At 44.8% G+C, this 22,585-nt stretch overlaps 1 protein-coding gene across 1 annotated transcript in view; it reads right to left on the bottom strand.

Moving 5' to 3' along the window:
- The window catches only part of LOC121275738 (microtubule-actin cross-linking factor 1-like), a 105,810-nt gene extending 85,895 nt beyond the window's left edge, over window positions 1-19,915 (bottom strand). The window contains exons 1-2 of the mRNA XM_041183328.1: window positions 19,868-19,915; window positions 15,830-15,944 (exon numbers count right to left, since the gene is read on the bottom strand). Coding sequence (XP_041039262.1) covers window positions 15,830-15,944; window positions 19,868-19,915 — 163 coding nt within the window. The remainder of the gene's footprint in view (window positions 1-15,829; window positions 15,945-19,867) is intronic.
- Between the last annotated feature and the right edge of the window lie 2,670 nt (window positions 19,916-22,585).

Genomic DNA, 22,585 nt, shown 5'->3' with positions numbered 1-22,585 from the left:
AAGAGGAAACATCCTTTCCACATCCACCTTGTCAAAACCATTCAGGATCTTCGATCAAATCACCCCTCACTCCTCTAAACTCCAGTGAAAACAAGCCCAGTCTGTCCAACCTTTCCTCATAAGACAACCCACTCATTCCAGGAATCAATCTAGGGGAGGTGGTGTCGTAGTATTGTTGCTGAACTAGTGATCCAGAGGCCCAGGGTGATGCTCTGGGGATCTGGGTTTGAATCCTGCCATGGCAGATGGTGGAATTTGAATTTGATAAGAATCTGGAATTAAAAGTCCAATGATGGCTATAAAATTTGTTGTAAAAAACCCATCTGGTTCCCTAATGCCTTTAGGGAAGGAAATCTGCTGTCCTTACTTGGTCTGGCCTACATGTGACTCCAGACCCACAGCAATGTGGTTGACCCTTAAAACGCCCTCTGAACAAGGGCAGTTAGGGATGGGTAATAAATGTTAGCCTAGCCAGCAATGTTCACATCCCATGAATGAATAAAAAAGGTGAACCGCCTCCAGCGCATTTACATCCTTCCTTAATAAGGAGATGAAAACTGCACACAGTATTCGAGGTGCGGTCAAGGTTCTGTATAACTGAAGCATAATATCCTTACTTTTATGTTCAATCCCTCTCGTAATAAAGGACAGCATTCCATTAACCTTCTTAATTACTTGCTGTGCCTGCACACTAACTTTTTGTGACTCATGTACTAGAACACCTAGATCCCTCTGCAGCTCGGAATTATGCAGCCATTCTCCATTTAAGTAATACTCTGCTTTTTATTCTTCTTGCCAAAGTGAACAACTTCACATTTTCCCATATTAAACTCCATTTGTCAGATCTTTTTCCATCTGCAACCTCATGTCCTCTTCACAACATACTTTCCTACCTATCTTTATGTCATCTGTAAATTTAGCCACCAAGTCTTCACTCCCCTCATCTAAGTCATTGGTATAAATTGTAATAAGTTGAGGCCCCAGTACAGACCCCTGTGGGACACCACTCGTCACATCCTGCCAATCAGAAAAAGATCCATTTATGCATGCTCTCTGTTTCCTGCCAGCCAACCAATCTTCTATCCATGGTAATGTTACCCCCTGCACCATGAGCTTTTATTTTCCATAATAACCTTTGATGTGGTACCTTATCAAATGCCTTCTGGAAATCCAAATACAGTACGTCTACAGGCTCCCCTTTATCCACTGCGCATGATACTCCTTCTAAAAGTCCAATAAATTGGTTAAGCATAATTTTCCTTTCACAAAACCTTGCTGTTTTCCTATTGCCTTGACCTTTCTTAAGTGTCCAGCTATAACCTCCTTAATGATCGATTCTAAGAACTTTCCCACGACAGACATCAATCTAACTAGCCTACAGTTTCATGTTTTCTGCCTCCCTCCCTCCTTGAATAGAGGGGTTAAATTTGCTACTTTCCAGTCTGATGGAACCTTTCCAGAATCTAGTGAATTTTGGAAAATTAACACCAGCGCATCGACTACCTCATTAGCCACCTCTTTTAAGACCCTAGGATGTAGGCCATCAGGACCCAGAGACTTGCCAGCCGGCAGCTCCATCAGTTTGCTCAGTACCGCTTCCCTAGTGATTGTAATTTCACCAAGCTCCCCTCTCCCCTCCACCTCCTGATTTACAGCTATTACTGGAATGTTTTTTGTATCCTCTATAGTGAAGACAGAAGCAAAATATTTGTTCATTTCTTCTGCCATTTCCTTATTATCTACTATTAACTCCCCACTGTCACTCTCCAGACAGCACTCACTTTACTTACTCTTTTCCTTTTTAAAAACCTGTAGAAACTTTTGCTATCTGTTTTCTGGCTAGCTAAAATAAACATTGGCCCCTTTAGAAGAAAGGTAGGAGAAATTATCATGGGGAATGAGGAAATGGCAGAGGCATTGAACAAATATTTCACATGTCTTCAAAGTAGAATAAATTGATGGTAACCTTGGGGCTAAAAAGAGTGAGAAAATTAAGGAAATTAATATCAGCAGAGAAAGAGTATTGGCAAAAATTAGCAGACTAAAAATCCCTGGAGCCTGATGGTCTACACCCTAGGGATCTACAAGAGATAGCTAAGACATCCACTATGCCTGTAGCTATGATTTTCGAAAATTCCTTAGATTCATCAAAGGCCCCATTTGTTTAGAAGTTGGCAAATTTTCAAGAAAGGAGGGGCAGAGAGAAAACATGGAACTACAGGCCAGTTAGCCTAACATTAGTTGTTGGGGAAATGCTGGAACCTATTATTACAGAGGACTTAACAAGGTTCACCAGGATGTTGCCTGGGATGAAACATTTAAGTTATGAAGAGAGGTTGGATAGACTTGGGTTGTTTTCGTTGAAGCAGAGAAGACTGAGGGGTGACCTGATCGAGGTGTACAAGATTATGAGGGGCATGGACAGGGTGGATAGGGAGCAGCTGTTCCCCTTAGTTGCAGGGTCAGTCATGAGGGGGCATAAATTCAAGGTGAGGGGCAGGAGGTTTAGGGGGGGATGAGAGGAAAAACTTTTTTACTCAGAGGGTGGTGATGGTCTGGAATGCACTGCCTGGGAGGGTGGTGGAGGTGGGTTGCCTCACATCCTTTAAAAAGTACCTGGATGAGCACTTGGCACGTCATAACATTCAAGGCTATGGGCCACGTGTTGGTAAATGGGATTAGGTAGGTAGGTCAGGTGTTTCTCACGTGTCGGTGCAGACTCAATGAGCCGAAGGGCCTCTTCTGCACAGAGATTCTGTGAAATGGGCTAGCAAACCATTTAGCTCAAGGACCATTATGGGATGAGCAACAAAAGCTGGCTTGTCAGTGATGCCCACATCCCATGAAAGAATAAACATAAAAAAATGGAGTTGGGATAAAATATTAACATTGATAGAGGACTGGTTATTGGGTAGGAAACAAGTGGGCAGAAATGGGGCATTTTCAAGTTGGCAGGTGGTGAACAGTGGAGTACTGCAAGGATCAGTGCTGGAGCCTCAACTATTTACAATCTACATTCATGATTTAGATGAAGAGGCAGTGGGTATTGGTATCATCAGCAAACTTGGATACAAGTTGGGTGGGAAGGTAAGCTGTGGGGAGGATACAGAGAGGCTGCTAAGAGATATAGACAGGTTAGGTGAGTGAGCAACAAGATGGTAGATGGAATATAATATGGAGAAGTGTGAAGTTATTCAGTTTGGTCATAAGAATAGAAAAGCAGTATATTTTTTAATACGTGTCAAGTTTGTAAGTGTTAATATTCAAAGAAACATGAGTGTGCTTGCACAAGGAATGCAAAAACTTAGCATTCGGGTACAGCAATCAATTAGGAAGGCAAATTGTATGTTGGCCTTTATTGCAAGAGGATTGGAGCACAGGAATAAAGAAGTCTTGCTACAGTTGTACAGGGTTTTGGTGAGACCACATCTGGAATGCTGTGTGCAGTTTTGGTCTCCACATTTAAGAAAAGATAAACTTGAATTGGAGGTTATACAGCGAAGGTTCACTGAATTGTTCGGTGGCGTGACGGGGTCAGGAACATATGAAATAAACTTGGCCCTTCAAGCCTGCTTTGCTATCCAATAAGATCATGGCTGATCTGATTGTAACCTCACGCCTACCCTGGCGACCTTTGATCTCTTTATCAAAAATCTATTCACCTCTGCCTTAAAATATTCAAAATCTATTTCCACTTCTTTTTGAAGAAAGGATTTCCAAAGACTCATGGCCCTTTGAGAGAAAAAAATTCTCGTCGTCTGTCTTAAATGTGCAACCCCTTATTTTTAAACAGTGACCCCTAAATCCGATGGCGTAAGGTTCACTTTTTTTGGGAGAGGCAATGGTGTAGTGGTATTGACACTGGGCTAGTAATGCAGAGACCCAGAGTAATGCTCTGGGGACCCGGGTTCAAATCCCACCACGAGAGATGGTGGAATATGAATTCAAAAAAAAAATATGGAATTAAAAGTCTGATGATAACCATGAAACCATTGTCGATTGTTGTAAAAACCCATCTGGGTCACTAATGTCCTTTAGGGAAGGAAACCTGCTGTCCTTACCTGCTCTGGCCTACATGTGACTCCAGTCCCACAGCAATGACTCTTAAAACGCCCTCTGAAATGGCCGAGCAAGCTGTACAAAGTCACAAAAAAGGAATGAAACCAGACGGACCACCCAGCATTAACCTAGGCACTGGAAACGACAAAGGCAAACTCAGCCCTGTCAACCCTGCAAAGTCCTCCTTACAAACACCTGGGGGCTGGTGCCAAAATTAGGAGAGCCGTCTCCCAGACTAGTCAAGCAACAGCCTGATATAGTCATCCTCACAGAATCGTACCTTACAGATAATGTCCCAGACACCACCATCACCATCCCTGGGTATGTCCTGTCCCACCAGCAGGATAGACCCAGCAGAGGTGGCGGCACAGTGGTATACAGTCGGCAGGGAGTTGCCCTGGGATGTCCCCAACATCAACTCCAGACCCCATGAAGTCTCATGGCATCAGGCCAAACATGGGCAAGGAAACCTCCTGCTGATGACCACGTACCACCCTCCCTCAGCTGATGAATCAGTGCTCCTCCATATTGAACATCACTTGGAGGAAGCACTGAGGGTGGCAAGGGTGCAGAATGTACTCTGGGTGGGGGACTTCAATGTCCATCACCAAGAGTGGCTCGGAAGCTCCATTACTGACTGAGCTGGCTGAGTCCTAAAGGACATAGCTGCTAGACTGGGTCTGTGACAAGTGATGAGGGAACCAAGGAGAAGGAAAAACATATTTGACCTCATCCTCACCAACCTGCCTGCCACAGATGCACCTGTCCCTGACAGTATTGGTAGGAGTGACCACCATACAGTCGTGGAGATGAAATCCCACCTTCACATTGAAAATACCCTCCATCGTGTTGTGTAGAACTACCACTGTGCTAAATGGGATAATTTCAAACAGATATAACAACTCAAGAGTGAGCATCCATGAGGTGCTGTGAGCCAACAGCAGCAGCAAAATTATACTGGAACACAATCTGTAACGTAATGGCCCAGCACGTACCCCACTCTACCATTACCATCAAGCCAAGGGATCAATCCTGGTTCTGTGAAGAGTGCAGGAGGGCATGCCAGAAGCAGCACCAGGCATACCTAAAAATGAGGTGTCAACCTGGTGAAGCTATAACACAGGACTATCTGCATGCCAAACAGCATAAGCAGCAAGTGATAGACAGAGCTAAATGATCCCACAAACAGCTGATCAGATCTAAGCTCTGCAGTCCTGCCACATCCAATTAAACAACTCACTGGAGGAAGAGGCTCCACAAATATCCCCATCCTCAATAATGGAGGAGCCTAGCACATCAGTGCAAAAGATAAGGATGAAGCATTCACAGCAGCCTTCAGCCAAAGTGCCGAGTGGATGATCCATCTCGGCCTCCTCCAGAGGTCCCCAGCATCACAGATGCCAGTCTTCAGCCAATTTGATTCACTCCATGTGATATCAAGAAATAGCTGAAGGCACTGGATACTGCAAAGGCTATGTTCCCGGACAATATTCTGGCAATAGTACCAAAGACTTGTGCTCCAGGACTGGCCATGCCCCTAGCCAAACTGTTCCAGTACAGCTACAACACTGGCATCTACCCAGCTATGTGGAAAATTGCCCAGGTATGACCTGGACACAAAAAGCAGGACAAATCCAATCTGGTCAATTATCGCTCCATCAGTCTACTCTTGATCATCAGTAGAGTAATGGAAGAGGTTATCATCAGTTTTATATAGAAATACAGGAGCAGGAGTAGGCCATTCTGCCCTTCAAGCCTGCTCCGCCATTCATTATGGTCATGGCTGATCATCCAACTCAATAGCCTGCTCCCGCTTTCTCACCATATCCTTTGATCCCTTTCACCCCAAGAGCTATACCTAACTCCCTCTTGAAAACATAGAATGTTTCAGACTCAACTACTTTCTGTGGTAGCGAATTCCACAGGTTCACCACTCTCTGGGTGAAGAAATTTCTCCTCATCTCAGTCCTAAATGCTCTACCCCATATCCTCAGACTGTGACCCCTGGTTCTGGGCTCCCCCACCATCGGGAATATCCTTCCTGCATCTACCCTGTCTAGTCCTGTTAGAATTTTATAGGTTTCTATGAGATTCCTCCTCATTCTTCTGAACTCCAGAGAATATAATCCTAATCAGCTCAATATCTCCTCACATGTCAGTCCCGCCATCCCAGGAATCAGTCGGGTAAATCTTCCCTGCACTCCCTCTATAGCAAGTACATCCTTCCTCAGATAAGGAGGCCAAAATCGCACACAATATTCCAGGTGTGGTCTCATCAAGGCCCTGTACAATTGCAGTAAGACATCCCTATTCCTGTACTCGAATTCAATCGCTATGAAGGCCAACATACCATTTGCCTTTTTTACCACCTGCTGCACTTCATGCTTACCTTCAGTGACTGGTGTACAAGGACACCCAGGTCTCGTTGCATATTCCCCTCTCTCAATTTATAGCAATTCAGATAATCTGTCTTCCTGTTTTTGCTACCAAAGTGGATAACCTCACATTTATTCACATTATACTGCATCTGCCATGCATTTGCCCACTCACTCAGCTTGTCCAAATCACACTGGAGCATCTCTGCATCCTCCTCACAGCTCACCCTCCCACCCAGCTTTGTGTCATCTGCAAATTTGGAGATATTACATTTAGTTCCCTCATCTCAATCATTAATATATATTGTGAATAACTGAGATCCCAGAACCGATCCCTGCAGTACCCCACTAGTCACTGCCTGCCATTCTGAAAAAGACCTGTTTATTCCTACTCTTTTTCCTGTCTGCCAGCCAGTTTTCTATACATCTCAATGCACTATCCACAATCCCATGTGCTTTAATCTTACACCCCGATCTCTTATGTGGGACTTTGTTGCAAGCCTTCTGAAAGTCCAAATAAACCATGTCCACTGGCTCCCTCGCATCAACTCTACTAGATCCATCCTCAAAAAAATTCCAGTAGATTTGTCAAGCATGATTTCCCTTTCATAAATCCATGCTGACTCTGTCCAATTCTGCCACTGTTTTCCACGTGCTCAGCTATTAAATCTTTTATAATGGACTCTAGAATTTTCCCCACTACCGACATCAGGCTGACTGGTCTATAATTCCGTGTTCTCTCTACCTCCCTTTTTAAATAGTGGGGTTACATTAGCTACCCTCCAATCTGTAGCTGTTCCAGAGTCTATAGAATCACAGAAGATGGCCACCAATGCATCCACTATTTCTGGGGCCACTTCCTTAAGTACCCTGGGATGTAGATTATCAGGCCCTGGGGATTTATTGGCCTTCAATCCCATCAATTTCAAACAACACCAATTCCCTACTAATACTGATTTCTTTCAGTTCTCCCTTCTCACTAAACCCTGTGTTCCCCAACATTTCTGGTGTTATTAATGTCCTCCCTTGTGAAGACAGAACCTAAGTATGTATTTAGTTGGTCAGCCATTTCTTTGTTCCCCATTATAAATTCCCCTGTTTCTGACTGTAAGGGACCTACATTTGTCTTCACTAATCTTTTTCTCTGCACATACCTATAGAAACTTTTACAGTCAGTTTTTTTGTTCCCTGCAAGCTTACTCTCGTACCCTATTTTCCCTTTCTTAATCAATCCCTTGGTCCCCTTTTGCTGAATTCTAAACTGCTCCCAATCCTCAGGTCTATTGCTTTTTCTGGCCAATTTATATGCCTCTTCCTTAGATCTAATACTATCTCTAATTTCCCTTGTAAGCCATGGTTTGGCCACTTTTCCTGTTTTACTTTTGCACCAGACAGGAATAAACAATTGTTGCAGTTCACCTATGTGCTCTTTGAATGTTTGCCATTGCCTGTCCACCATCATCCCTTTAAGTAACATCTCCCAATCCATCATAGCCAACTCACACCTCATACCATCGTAGTTTCATTTATTAAGATTCAGGACCCAAGTCTCAGAATCAATTACGTCACTGTCCATCTTGATGAAGAATTCTATCATATTATGATCACTCCTCCTCAAGGGGCCTCACACAACTAGATTTCCAATTACTCCTTTCTCATTACACAATACCCAGTCGAGGATGGTCTGCTCTCTCGTTGGTTCCTCAATGTATTGGTCCAAAAAAACCATCCCGTATACACTCCAGGAATTCCTCCTCTATGGTACTGTTACTAATTTGATTTCCCCAGCATCGATATCAAGCAGCAATGGCTTAGCAATAACCTGCTCACTGATGCCCAGTTTGGGTTGCGCCAGGGCCACTCAGCTCCTGACCTCATTACAGTCTTGGTTCAAACATGGACAAAAGAGCTGAATTCCCGAGGTGAGGTGAGAGTGACTGCCCTTGACATCAAGGCAGCATTTGACCGAGTGTGGCATCAAGGAGCCCTAGCAAAACTGGAGTCAACCGGAATCAGGGGGAAAGCTCTCCATAGGCTGGAGTCATACCCAGCACAAAGGAAGATGGTTGTGGTTGTTGGAGGTCAGTCATCTCAGCTCCAGGACATCAGTGCAGGAGTTCCTCAGGGTAGTGTCCTCAGCCCAACCATCTTCAGCTGCTTCATCAATGACCTTCCTCCCATCATAAGGTCAGAAGTGTGGATGTTCGCTGATGATTGCACAATGTTCAGCATTCGAGACTCCTCAGATACTGAAGCAGTCCATGTCCAAATGCAGCAAGACCTGGACAATATCCAGGCTTGGGCTGACAAGTGGCAAGTAACATTCACACCACACAAGTGTCAGGCAATGACCATCTCCAACAAAAGAGAATCCAACCATCGCCCCTTAATGTTCAATGGCATTACCATCACTGAATCCCCCACTATCAACATCCTGGAGGTTACCATTGACCAGAAACTGAACTGGACTAGCCACATAAATACTGTGGCTACAAGAGCAGGTGAGAGGCTAGGAATCTCGCAATCAGTAACTCACCTCCTGATTCCCCAAAGCCTGTCCACCATCTACAAGTAACAAGTTAGGAGTGTGATGAAATACTCCCCACTTGCCTGGATGAGTGCAGCTCCCACAATACTCAACAAGCTTGACACCATCCAGGACAAAGCAGCCCATTTGATTGGCACCATATCCACAAACATTCACTCCCCCCACCACCAACACACTGTGGCCAGAGTGTACCATCTACAAGATGCACTGCAGAAATTCACCAGGGCTCCTTAGACAGCACCTTCCAAACCCACAACCACTACCATCTAGAAGGACAAGGGCAGCAGATAGTTGGGAACACCACAACCTGGAAGTTCCCCCTCCAAGTCATTCACCATCCTGACCTGGAAATATATCACCGTTCCTTCACTGTCGCTGGGTCAAAATCCTGGAACTCCTTCCCTAACAGCACTGTGGTTGTACCTATAACACATGGACTGCAGCAGTTCAAGAAAGCAGCTCACTACCACCACCACCACTACTACTACCACCATCTTCTCTAGGACAATTCAGGGTGTTACTCACAATGAGAGGTTGTGGTGGAAGAATTAATCCAGGCTGATCTTTTTGTTTCAAACTGGTTTATTTTCAAAACAACTCCTCAATGCCACTAACTCCTAAGTAGCTTTCACATAAAGTGTTCCAGCTGTATCTTTTTATTCTGTTTGGATGGGATAATCAATTCACATCACCTATTTAACTAGCAATTGTCTTTAACAAGGTGATTGCCAGGCAGTGAGATTACTTATACATTGACAAGGGGTGGGTGATAATCACTGGCTGAGGCCCACATCCATGAATGATTTTTTAAAAATGTCTGCTGAGGGGTATGTTATAGACACTCCTCTTCGGGGTTCTCCTATGATGAAAGCCTGAGTAAATTGGATGTATATTTTCTGGAATTGTGAAGAATGAAAGGTGATGTTATTGAAATGTACTAAATTCTGAAGGGTTTTGATAGGGTGGACACGGAGAGATTGTTTCCACTGGTCGGGGAATCTAAAACACGGGGGCTCAGTCTCAGAGATGAGGAGAAATTCCTTCACTCAAAGGGTTGTGAATCTTTGGAATTTTCTACCCCAGAGGGTTGTGGATGCTCCATTGTTGAATATATTTAAGGCTGGGACAGACAGATTTTTGGTCTCTCAGGGAATTAACGGGCAAGAAAATGGAGCTGAAGCCCATGATTGTATTGAATGGCAGAGCAGGCTTGAGGTGCCGAATGGTCTACTCCTGCTCCAATTTCCTGTCATAGAATTACAGATTCACAGAAATGTTACAGGACAGAAGGAGGCCATTCAACCCATCATGTCAGCATCAGCTCTCCAAATGAACAATTCACCCAGCGCCACTGCCTCATCTTCACCCCATAACCTGGCACATTCTTCCTTCTCCAGATAACACTCTAATTCCCTTTTGAATGCATCAATTGACCCTGCCCCCACCACATTCTCAGGCAGTGCATTCCAGATCCTAACCACTCGATTGACCCTGCCCCCACCACACTCTCAGGCAGTGCATTCCAGATCCTAACCACAGATTGATCCTGTCTCCACCACACTCTCAGACAGTGCATTCCAGACCCTAACCACTAGATTGACCCTGTCTCCACCACACTCTCAGACAGTGCATTCCAAATCCCACTGGAGTGCTGCTTTGGGCTGCAGTAGAGTGCTTATTTTGGAGTTTGGTGACTGAGGGAGTTTAAGGGTTAATTTCTATCCAAAATCTAGTCTTTCTTTAACTTAATAATTAACTGTAATTTGCTGTTTGGGTTGGAAGAAGGTGAGTTTTAGGCCAGCTTTAAAACAGGATTTATACAGGCTCTGCTTGCACTACAACCAGTTAATTAGATAACTGGCTTAAACAGGGTTTCAGAGGCTAGATTCAGAGAGTATAAAAACAGGCCATCTTATAGTGCTGACTGTGTCTGCACTGGAGTGCTATTTTGGGCTGCATTAGAGTGCTTAAGTTGGAGTTTGGTGACTGAGGGAGTTTGATGTAGAGGGAACGAGGTGATCCCTTGAGAACCGTGAGTATGGGCAGGTAAGTGTTTACTTATATCGCCTATAGTTTTTAAAGTCTTATTTTGTGGTTCATCGTTTGTAGGCATTTTTTTCTGCAACAATGAGGAGCAGGGAAGAAGAGCACTAGAGAAATTGATATTATTGTATATTAGATATCTTCCAAAAGGTTTAATTTAATTTAAAAGGTTAAGTCATGGCAGGAGAGCTCAAATCCGTGGTGTGCTCCTCCTGCTCTATGTGGGAAGCCGGGCATATTTTCAGTGCCCGGGGCCAGCGTGTGTGTGGGAAGTGTCTCCAGCTGCAGCTCCTGGAAGTCCGGGCTTTGGAGCTGAAGCGGCTGGGGACACTGTGGAGCACCAATGATGTGGAGAGTATCGTGGATAGCACATATAGAGAGGTGGTCACACCACAGGCTAAGAGTCCACAGGCAGGAAAGGAATGGGTGACCACCAGGCAAAGCAAGAGGACTAGGCAGGCAGTGCAGGAATCTCCTGTGGCTATTCCCCTGCAAAACAGATATACCGCTTTGGGTACTATTGGGGGGAATGGCCTCTCAGGGGAAAGCAGCAACAGCCAAATTCGTTGCACCACGGTTGGCTCTGCTGCACAGGGGAGGAGTAAAAAGTGTGGGAATGCAATAGTTATCAGGGATTCAACTATAAGGGGAATAGATAAGCGTTTCTCTGGCTGCAAATGAGACTCCAGGATGGTATGTTGCCTCCCTGGTGCTAGGGTCAAGGATGTCTCAGAGCATCTACAGGACATTCTGGAGGGGGAGGGTGAACAGCCAGCAGTCGTGGTACACATTGGTACAAACGACACAGGTAAAAAAAGGAATGAGGTCTGGAAAGCAGAATATAGGGAGTTAGGAAGTAAGTTGAAAAGTAGGACCTCAAAGGTAGTGATCTCAGGATTACTACCAGTGCCACATGCCAGTCAGAGTAGAAATAGCAGAATATATCGGATGAATACGTGGCTGAAGAGATGGTGTGAGGGGGAGGGTTTCAGATTCCTGGGGCATTGGGACTGGTCCTGGGGGAGGTTGGACCAGTACAAACTGGACGGGTTACACCTGGGCAGGACTGGGACTGATGTCCTGGGGGAACATTTGCTAGAGTGGTTGGGGAGGGTTTAAACTAAAATGGCAGGGTGATGGGAACCTATGCAAGGAGTCAGAGGAGGGGTAATCAAGGACAAGAACAAAAGATAGAAAGGGGATGAGAAAAGTGATAGGCAGTGAAATCAAGGGCAAGAATCAAACAGGGCCTCAGTGAAAAATAGTGGGAATGGGACAAGTAATGTTAAAGAGACAAGCCTTAAGGCTTTGTGCCTTAACGCGAGGAGCATTCGCAATAAAGTGGATGAATTAACCGTGCAAATAGATGTAAACAGGTATGATATAGTCAGGATTACGGAGACATGGCTGCAGGGTGACCAGGGATGGGAACTGAACATCCAGGGATGTTCAGTATTTAGGAAGGACAGACAAAAAGGAAAAGGTGGTGGAGTTGCATTGCTGGTTAAAGAGGAAATTAACACAATAGTGAGGAAAGGTATTAGCTCTCACGATATGGAGTCTGTAAGGGTAGAACTGAGAAACACTAAGGAACAAAAAATGTTAGTGGGGGTTGTATGTAGACCCCCAAACCGTAGTGGTGATGTTAGGAATGGCATTAAAAAGGAAATTAGAGATACATGTAATAAAGGAACATCTGTAATTATGGGTGACTTTAATCTGCATATAGATTGGGCAAATCAAATTAGTAACGATACCATAGAGGAGGAATTCCTGGAGTGTATACAAGATGGGTTTCTGGACAGATAGGTTGAGGAACCAATGAGAGAACAGGTCATCCTAGACTGGGTATTGTGTAATGAGAAAGGAATAATTGGCAATCTAGTTATGTGAGGCCCCTTGGGGATGACTGACCATAATATGATAGAATTCTTCATTAAGATGGAGAGTGATGTTGTTGATTCTGAAACTTGGGTCCTGAATCTTAATAAAGGAAAGTACGATGGTATGAGACATGAGTTGGCTATGATGGATTGGGAAACATTACTTAAAGTGATGATGGTGGATAAGCAATGGCAAACATTCAAAGAGCGAGGGTGAACTGCAACAATTGTTTATTCCTGTCTGGCACAAAAGTAAAACAGGAAAGGTGATCAAACCATGGCTTACAAGGGAAATTAGAGATAGTGTTAGCTCCAAGGAAGAGGCGTATAAATTGGCCAGAAAAAAACAACAGATCTGAGGATTGGGAGCACTTTAGAATTCAGCAAAGGAGGACCAAGGGATTGATTAAGAAGGGAAAAATAAGAGTACGAGAGTAAGGTTGCAGGGAACATAAAAACTGACTGTAAAAGTTTCTATAGGTATGTGAAAAGAAGAAGATTGGTGAATTTGGGGACCTTACAGTCAGAAACAGGGGATATAATGGGGACAAAGAAATGGCTGACCAACTAAATACATACTTTGGTTCTGCCTTCAGAAAGGAGGATACTAATAACATACCAGAAATATTGGGGAACACAGGATTTAGTGAGAAGGAAGAACTGTAAGAAATCAGTATTAGTAGGGAAATGGCGTTGGGGAAATTATTGGGATTGAAGGCCGATAAATCCTCAGGGCCTGATAATCTACATCCTAGAGGACTTAAGGAAGTGGCCCCAGAAATAGTGGATGCATTGGTGGTCATCTCCCAAGATTCTATAGACTTTGGAACAGTTCCTACAGATTGGAGGGTAGCTAATGTAACCCCACTATTTAAAAGGGGAGGTAGAGAGAAAACAGGGAATTATAGACCAGTCAGCCTGACGTTGGTAGTGGGGAAAATTCTAGAATCCACTATAAAAGATTTAATAGCCGAGCACGTGGAAAACAGTGGCAGAATCGGACAGAGTCAGCATGGATTTATGAGAGGGGAATCATGCTTGATAAATCTACTGGAATTTTTCGAGGATGTACCTAGTAGAGTTGATGAGGGAGAGCCAGTGGATGTGGTTTATTTGGACTTTCAGAAGGCTTCCGACAAAGTCCCTCATAAGAGATTGGCGTGTAAAATTAAAGTGCATGGGATTGGGGGTAGTGTATTGAGATGGGCAGAAAACTGGTTGGCAGACAGGAAACAAAGAGGAAGGATAAATGAGCCTTTTTCCGAATGGCAGGCAGTGACTAGTGGGGTACCGCAGCGATCGGTGCTGGGACCCCATCTTTTCACAATATAGGGATCAAAGGATATGGGGTGAAATTGGGAGCAGGCTATTGAATTGGATGATCAGCCATGATCATAATGAATGTTGGAGTAGGCTTGAAGGGCTGAATGGCCTACTTCTGCTCCTTGTTTCCTATGTTTCTAACCACTTGATTGATCCTGTCTCCACCACACTCTCAGCTTGTGTATTCCAGATCCTAACCACTTCCTGCGTGAAAGCATTTCTCCTCATATCACTTTTGCTTCTTTTATGAATTCCTTTCAATCTGTGCCCTCTCGTTCTAGATTCTTTCATGAGGAGGGAACAGTTTCTCCCTCTCTACTCTGTCCACACCTCTCATGATTTTGAATATCTCTACCGAATCTCCTCTCAGCCTTCTCTTCTCCAAACATAACAGTCTCAACTGCTCCAATCTATCTTTGTAATTGAAGTTTCTTATCCATTCTCGTGAATCTTTTCTGCACTGTCTCCAATACCTTCACATCCTACCTAAAGTTCAGTGCCTAGAACTGGACAGAATACTCTAGCTGAGGCTGAACTAGTGACTTACACAAGTTCAACATAACCTCCTTGCTCTTGTACTCTATGCCTCTATTAATAAAGTCCAGTGGCGTGGTGGTATTGTCACTGGGCTGGTTCTCCAATGTAATGCTCTGGGGACCTGGGTTGGAATCACACCATGGCAGATGGTGAAATTTGAATTCATTAATAATTTAGAACCTGGATCCCCAGATCATTACCTTGGAATACGAGACTAGCGACAATACCACTGCACCACTGCCTCTCCCCTGTAAATGGTGGACAGGCTTTGGTGAATTAAAAAGTCTAATGAAGACCATGAAACCATTATTGATTGCTGTAAAAACCCATCTGGTTCACTAATGTCCTTTATGGAAGGAAATCTGCCGTCCTTACCCATTCTGGCCTATATGTGACTCCAGCCCAGCCCCACAGAAATGTGCTTGACCCTGAAAAAATTAGGGATGGGCAATAAATGCTGGCCTAGCCAGTGACGCGCACATCCCCTGAATGAATTTTTTAAAAAGTCAGGAGTGTGTTGGAATACACCTCACTTGCCTGGATGAGTGCAAATCCAAAAACACTCAAGAAGCTTGACACCGTCTAGGACAAAGCAGCCCACTGGATTGGCACCACATCCACAAACATTCAGTCCCTCCACCGTCACAGTAGCAGCAGTGTGTACCATCTACAAGGTGCACTGCAGGAATTCACCAAGGCTCCTTCGACAGCACCTTCCAAACCCACAACCACTACCATCTAGAAGGACAAGGGCAGCAGATAGATGGGAACACCACCACCTGGAAGTTTCTGTCCAAGTCACTCACCATCCTGACTTGGAAATATATCGCCGTTCCTGCACTGTCATTGGGTCAAAATCCTGGAACTCCCTCCCTAACAGCACTGTGGGTGTAGCTACACCACATGGACTGCAGCAGTTCAGGAAGACAGCTCACCACCACCTTCTCAAGGACAACTAGGGATTGATGGCCCAGCCAGTGATGCCCACACCCTAAGAAAGTATTAAAAAAATGGAAATCTGGGCCTTTGACTAGAACTCTCCCATTTTACAGGATCCTTACTGGCTGAGGCACGGAGCTGATGAGAGATGTGTTGCTGATTGGCCAGATTTTGGGATGAGGAATTTTTCTCTCTCGCGTTTTCTGGTTTCTTCCTTGTCATTTCATCCAGGAAAACCTGCAAGAAAAAGATGTCAACAATCTATAAAAATATGTGTAGTGAAAAACTAGTTCATGCTTTGTACAATTTAGAATATGACTTTTAGTTTTATGGGTTAAAGTTTCATCTCCAGATAAATGGCGGCATCTGTTTGTGAAACTGGTTAAAACTACTCTGTCAATGCAACTCAAACAAGCCTGTGTTTATGAAACTTCTAAGGTAGCCTGTGTTTATCTTGCAAGGTCAGAGGTGTCATAGAACCATAGAACACTACAGCACAGAAAACAGGCCATTCGGCCCTTCTAGTCTGTACCGAAATATTATTCCGCTAGTCCCATTGACCTGCACCTAGTCCATAACCCTCCAGACCTCTCCCATCCATGTATCTATCTAATTTATTCTTAAAACTTAAGAGTGAACCCGCATTTACCACGTTCGATGGTAGCTTGTTCCACACTGTCACCACTCTCTGAGTGAAGAAGTTCCCCCTAATGTTCCACCTAAACCTTTCCCCTTTCACCCTAAAGCCATGTCCTCTCATGTTTATCTCTCCTAATCTAAGTGGAAAGAGCCTACTCGCATTTACTCCGTCTATACCCCTCATAATTTTGTAAACTTCTATCAAATTGCCCCTCATTCTTCTACGCTCCAAGGAATAAAGTCCTAACCTGTTTAATCTTTCCCTGTAACTCAACTTAAGACCCGGCAACATCCTAGTAAATCTTCTCTGCACTCTCTCAATCTTACTGATATCCTTCCTGTAGTTAGGTGACCAGAACTGCACACAATACTCCAAAGTTGGCCTTACAATGTCTTATACAATCTCACCATAACATCCCAATTCCTATACTCAATACTTTGATTTATGAAGGCCAGTATGCCAAAAGCTTTCTTTACAACCCTGTCTACCTGTGACGCCACTTTCAGGGAACTATGTATCTGAGCTCCCAGATTCCTTTGTCCTTCTGCACTCCTCAGTACCTTACCATTTACTATGTATGTCCTACCTTTATTTGTCCTTACAAAATGTAACACCTCACACTTTTCTGCATTAAATTCCATCTGCCATTTTCTGGCCCATTTTTCCAGTTGGTCCAGATCTCTCTGCAAGCTTTGAAAGCCTTCCTCGCTGTCCACAATGCCTCCAGTCTTAGTGTCATCAGCAAACTTGTTGATCCAATTCACCACGTTATCATCCAGATCATTGATATAGACAACAAACAACAATGGTCCCAGCACAGATCCCTGAGGCACAGTTAAAACTTCAACAATGAATGATCAATCTGTAAACTTGTAATGGAGCAGGGGGTCTGGAAAGAGAGCAATTACATCCTTTAGCAAAACAAGTTATTCAAATGGTTGCAGAATCAAAGGCCAGAATTGTCCCGTCCTGTTGGCATTGGGCATCATGGTGGGAGTGGGGGAATAGATGGCGAGAAGGCCAAAAATAGATTTCAGGCCGTCGTGAAACCAGTTTGCGATCATCTGCTTCACCCATCAATTGCATCTAATTATAAGCCCTGCTTGCCGGAATCATCAGAGCAGGTTAGCGTCATTGTACGTTGCGTGTTTCAAAACTGTACATAAGCAACATGCACCTGGCGGGCTGCACTTCGCTCGGGTCTTCAAGGCTTGTTTACCGACCTTCCTTCGGGCAGCGCCAGGCTTCATAGGTAGCATCGCATCACTGTTAGCGGGGCTCACCAGCAGGTGGTTTATTTGGACTTTCAGAAGGCTTTCGACAAAGTCCCACATAAGAGATTGACGTGTAAAATTAAAGTGCATGGGATTGGGGGTAGTGTATTGAGATGGATAGAAAACTGGTTGGCAGACAGGAAACAGAGTAGGAATAAATCTTCTGTTGAAGAGTTATGCGGACTCAAAATGTTAACTGTGTTCCTCTCCACAGATGCTGCGAGACCTGCTAAGTTTTTCCAGGTATTTTTGTTTTTGGGTAGGAATAAATGGGTCTTTTTCCGAATGACAGGCAGTGACTAGTGGGGTACCGCAGGGATCGGTGCTGGGACCCCAGCTATTCACAATATATATTAATGATTTAGGTGAGGGAACTAAACGTAATATCTCCAAATTTGCAGATGACACAAAGCTGGGTGGGAGGGTGAGCTGTGAGGAAGATGGAGAGATGCTTCAGTGTGATTTGGACAAGCTGAGTGAGTGGGTAAATGCATGGCAGATGCAGTATAATGTGGATAAATGTGAGGTTATCCACTTTGGTAACAAAAACAGGAAGGCAGATTATTATCTGAATGGCTATAAATTGAGAGAGGGGAATGTGCAATGAGACCTGGGTGTCCTTGTACACCAGTCACTGAAGGTAAGCATGCAAGTGCAGCAGGCGGTAAAGAAGGCAAATGGTATGTTGGCCTTCATAGCCAGAGGATTCCAGTACAGGAACAGGGATGTCTTGCTGCAATTGTACATGGCCTTGGTGAAACCACAACTGGAATAGTGTGTGCAGTTTTGGTCTCCTTATCTGAGGAAGGATGTTCTTGCTATAGAGGGAGCGCAGCGAAGGTTTACCCGACTGATTCCTGGGATGGCGGGACTGACATATGAGGAGAGATTGAGTCAGTTAGGATTATGTTTGCTGGAGTTCAGAAGAATGATGGGGGATCTCACGGAAACTTAAAAACTTCCAACAGGACTAGACAGGGTAGATGCAGGAAGGATGTTCCCAATGGTGGGGGAGTCCAGAACTAGGGGTCACAGTCTGAGGATCTGGGGTAGACCATTTAGGACTGAGATGAGGAGAAATTTCTTCACCCAGAGAGTGGTGAGCCTGTGGAATTCGTTACCACAGAAAGTAGCTGAAGCCAAAACATTGTATGTTTTCTAGAATGAGTTAGATATAGCTCCTGGGGTGAAAGGGATCAAAGGATAAGCGGGAGCAAGCTATTGAGTTGGATGATCAGCCATGATCATAACGAATGGCAGAGCAGGCTCGAAGAGCCGAATGGCCTACTCCTCTTACTCTACGTTTCTGTTACCAGACCAGCAATAAGGATGGGGTGGCTTCTCAACGGCTGCAGGGATAGGGCTTGCTTGGGGAAGGGGGAGAAGTGGCCTTGGGCAAGGCAAGAGGTTGCAGGGTAATGGCTGTACTGAGAAGGAGGGTATCCCAGGGTATGTGTGAGGCACATATTGATCTGTGAAAACCACCTTGACACTAGGAACCCTGCAGCGAGTAACTCACCTCCTGACTCCCCAAAGCCTGTCCACCATCTACAAGGCACAGGTCAGGAGTGTGATGGAATCCTCCCCACTTGCGTGGATGAGTGCAGCTCCATCAACAATGAAGAAGCTGGACACTGTCCAGGACAAAGCAGCCCGCTGATTGGCACCACATCCACAAACATTCACTCCCACCACCACCGACGCACAGTAGCAGCAGTGTGTGTACCATCTATAAGATGCACTGCAGGAACTCACCAAGGCTCCTCCTTCCAAATCCACGACCACTACCATCTAGAAGGACAAGGGCAGCAGATAGATGGGAACCCCACCACCTGGATGTTCCCCTCCAAGTCACTCACCATCCTGACTTGGAAATATAATACCATTCCTTCACTGTCGCTGGGTTAAAATCCTGGAACTCCCTAACAGCAGTCTGGGTGTACCTACACCACATGGACTGTAGCGGTTCAAGAAGGCAGCTCAGCACCACCTTCACAAGGGTAATTAGAGATGGGCAATAAATACTGGCCCAGCCAGCAAAGTCCACATCCTGTGAATGAATTTTTAAAAACGTGGCGTCAAGATGGTGGAGGCAGTCTCCAGAGGAGATGAGGCCAGATGGAGATGTGAGGGTGTGTATGAGAGAGTGAGTGGTGATGTCCCTTGAGTTGGCAGTGAGTGAGATGCCAGTAAATGTGTGATGGGTTTCAGTGTGTGAGTTTAGAGTGATGAGATGGTTGCCTTACCCTGGCAGCACAGGTTTTCTGCACTGCAGTGTTGGCCCTGATCACCATTGCCGCTGCCTCCGAAGCCGGAGTGGTGGCCGCCTTGAACCGTTGCAGTCCTTGTTGTTTGAGGGGCCAAATGGTCTATTCCTGTTCCTATTTCTTAAGTTCTTATGTAATGCCATTGGAAATCAAGGGGCGATGGTTAGATTCTCTCTTGTTGGAGATGGTCATTGCCTGACACTTGTGTGGTGTGAATGTTACTTGCCACTTGTCCGCCCAAGCCTGGATATTGTCCAGGTCTTGCTGCATTTGGACAGGGACTGCTTCAGTATCTGAGGAGTCGCGAATGGTGCTGAACATTGTGCAATCATCAGCGAACATCCACACTTCTGACTTTATGATGGAAGGAAGGTCATTGATGAAGCAGCTGAAGATGGTTGGGCTGAGGACACTACCCTGAGGAACTCCTGCAGTGACGTCCTGGAGCTGAGATGACTGACATCCAACATCCACAACCATCTTCCTTTGTGCTAAGTATGACTCCAACCAGTGGAGAGTTTTCCCCTGATTCCCATTGACTCCAGTTTTGCTAGGGCTCCTTGATGCCACACTCGGTCAAATGCTGCCTTGATGTCAAGGACAGTCATTCTCACCTCACCTTGGGAGTTCAGCTCTTTTGTCCATGTTTGAACCAAGGCTGTAATGAGGTCAGGAGCTGAGTGGCCCTGGCGGAACCTAAACTGGACATCAGTGAGCAGGTTTTTGCTAAGCAAGTGCTGCAGGATAGCACTGTTGATGACCCCTTCCGTTACTTTACTGATGATTAAGAGTAGACTGATGGGGCGGTAATTGGCTGGGTTGGATTTGTCCTGCTTTTTGTGGACAGGATATACCTGGGCAATTTTCCACATAGCCAGGTCGATGCCAATATTGCAGCTGTACTGGAACAGCTTGGCTAGGGGTGTGGCAAGTTCTGGAGCACAAGCTTTCAGTACAATTGTTGGAATATTGTCAGGGCCCATAGCCTTTGCAGTATCCAGTGTCTTCAGCCGTTTCTTGATATCATATGGAGTGAAGTGAATTGGCTGAAGACTGGCAACTGTGATGCTGGGGACCTCTGGAGGAGGCCAAGATGCATCATCCACTCAGCAGTTCTGGCTGAAGATCGTAGCAAATGCTTCAGCCTTATCTTTTGCACTGATGTGCTGAGTTCCTCCATGTTTGTGGAGCACCCTCCTCCAGTGAGTTTAATTGTCCACCACCATTATTTTAAAAGTATATAATTGCTTTAGAAACAGTTCAGAGAAGGTTCACTGGACTCATTCCTGGGATGAAGGGATGGTCTTATCTAGAAAGTTTGAGCAGGTTGGGCCTATACCCATTGGAGTTTAGAAGAATGAGAGGTGATTTAATTGAAACATATATGATCCTGAGGGAACTTTGGAGAGTGAATACCCAGAGGATGTTTCCTTTTGTGCGGGAGACTAAACCTAAGGGACACTGTTTAAAAATAAGAGGTCTCCCTTGAAAGACAGAGGTGAGGAGAAACATTTTCTCTCAAAGGGTCATTAGAGTGTGGAATTCTCTTCTCCAGAAAGTATTGGAGGCTGGGTCTTTGAATTTATTCAAGGCTGAGTTAGACAGATTTTTGATCGACGGAGTCAAGGGTAGTGGGAGCAGACAGGAAAGTGGGGCTAAGACCACAATCAGATCAGCCAGCATCTTATTGAATGGTAAAGCAGACTCAAAGTCAAATGCCCTATTTCTGCTCCTTTGTTCCTATGTTTCCTAAGTTCCAAAACATGCCATGTTGCCATTGAGATAGTGTTTCAGAGTGGACCCTTGGTCAGAATGTTATTTTTTTAAATTTATCCGTGTGTGTTTGCTAACAGAAGCAGACAATTCAATTTGGATTTCATGAGTTAAAAGCAGCTGGCAAATTTGTTCTAGCTTGCCAGTGAGTGGAAGCTACAGTAGTCCTCACAGAGCCTTGTGGCAAAAGCAGTCAGCATGGCGAGTTAGCTTGGAAAGAGCTGTACAGGATTAGACTGGGAAAAAGCAGTCCATGTATGTCCAAAGCTAGAATAAGGAGCTGAAGAATCAACAGTAATGAGACCTTTATAGAAAACTGGGACATCAGTTAATGGAAGGATCCCCATGTAATTTGACCTAGAGGAACAGCTGGAAGACTGAGGAAAATTTAAGTAAATTCCAGAGGGTTGTGGCATACCTTCAGGTTGGTCCCAGGAAAGGTGAATGAGCCTTCAAGAATCCCTAAGTTCATAAGATAAAGAACTCTTGGGTTATTTGGGGTAGGGTAGAGGCGGTTTTAAAAAAAATAGAACTGAGTTTATAGCATAAGTCACTTTAAACTCCAGTCTAAAGTTTAAACATTAACGGTCCCTATCAGGATCATAACATGTAGAGGAAATTGCAGAGTTGTAAAATCCCTTGAGCAGTTATAGTGGGGGAGTTTAAATGTCCTAAGATTGACTGGGATAGTCATAATCATAGTCTTTACAGCACAGGAGGCCATTCGGCCCACAGAGTCTATGCTAGATCTCTGTGGACCAAATCAGTCAGTCCCATTCCCCCGCTCTATCCCTGTAAGTTTATTTCCCTCAAGTGAGAATCCACTTTCCTTTTGAAATCATTCATCGTCTCCACTTCCACCACCCTCATAGGCAGCGAGTTCCAGGTCATCACAACTCTGCGTAAAAAATTCTTCCTCACATC

Source organism: Carcharodon carcharias, chromosome 3, assembly GCF_017639515.1.
Source record: "Carcharodon carcharias isolate sCarCar2 chromosome 3, sCarCar2.pri, whole genome shotgun sequence".
Taxonomy (NCBI): Eukaryota; Metazoa; Chordata; class Chondrichthyes; order Lamniformes; family Lamnidae; genus Carcharodon; species Carcharodon carcharias.
Note: the sequence above shows the minus strand (reverse complement) of the source record. Positions and strands in the feature narration are given on the sequence as shown.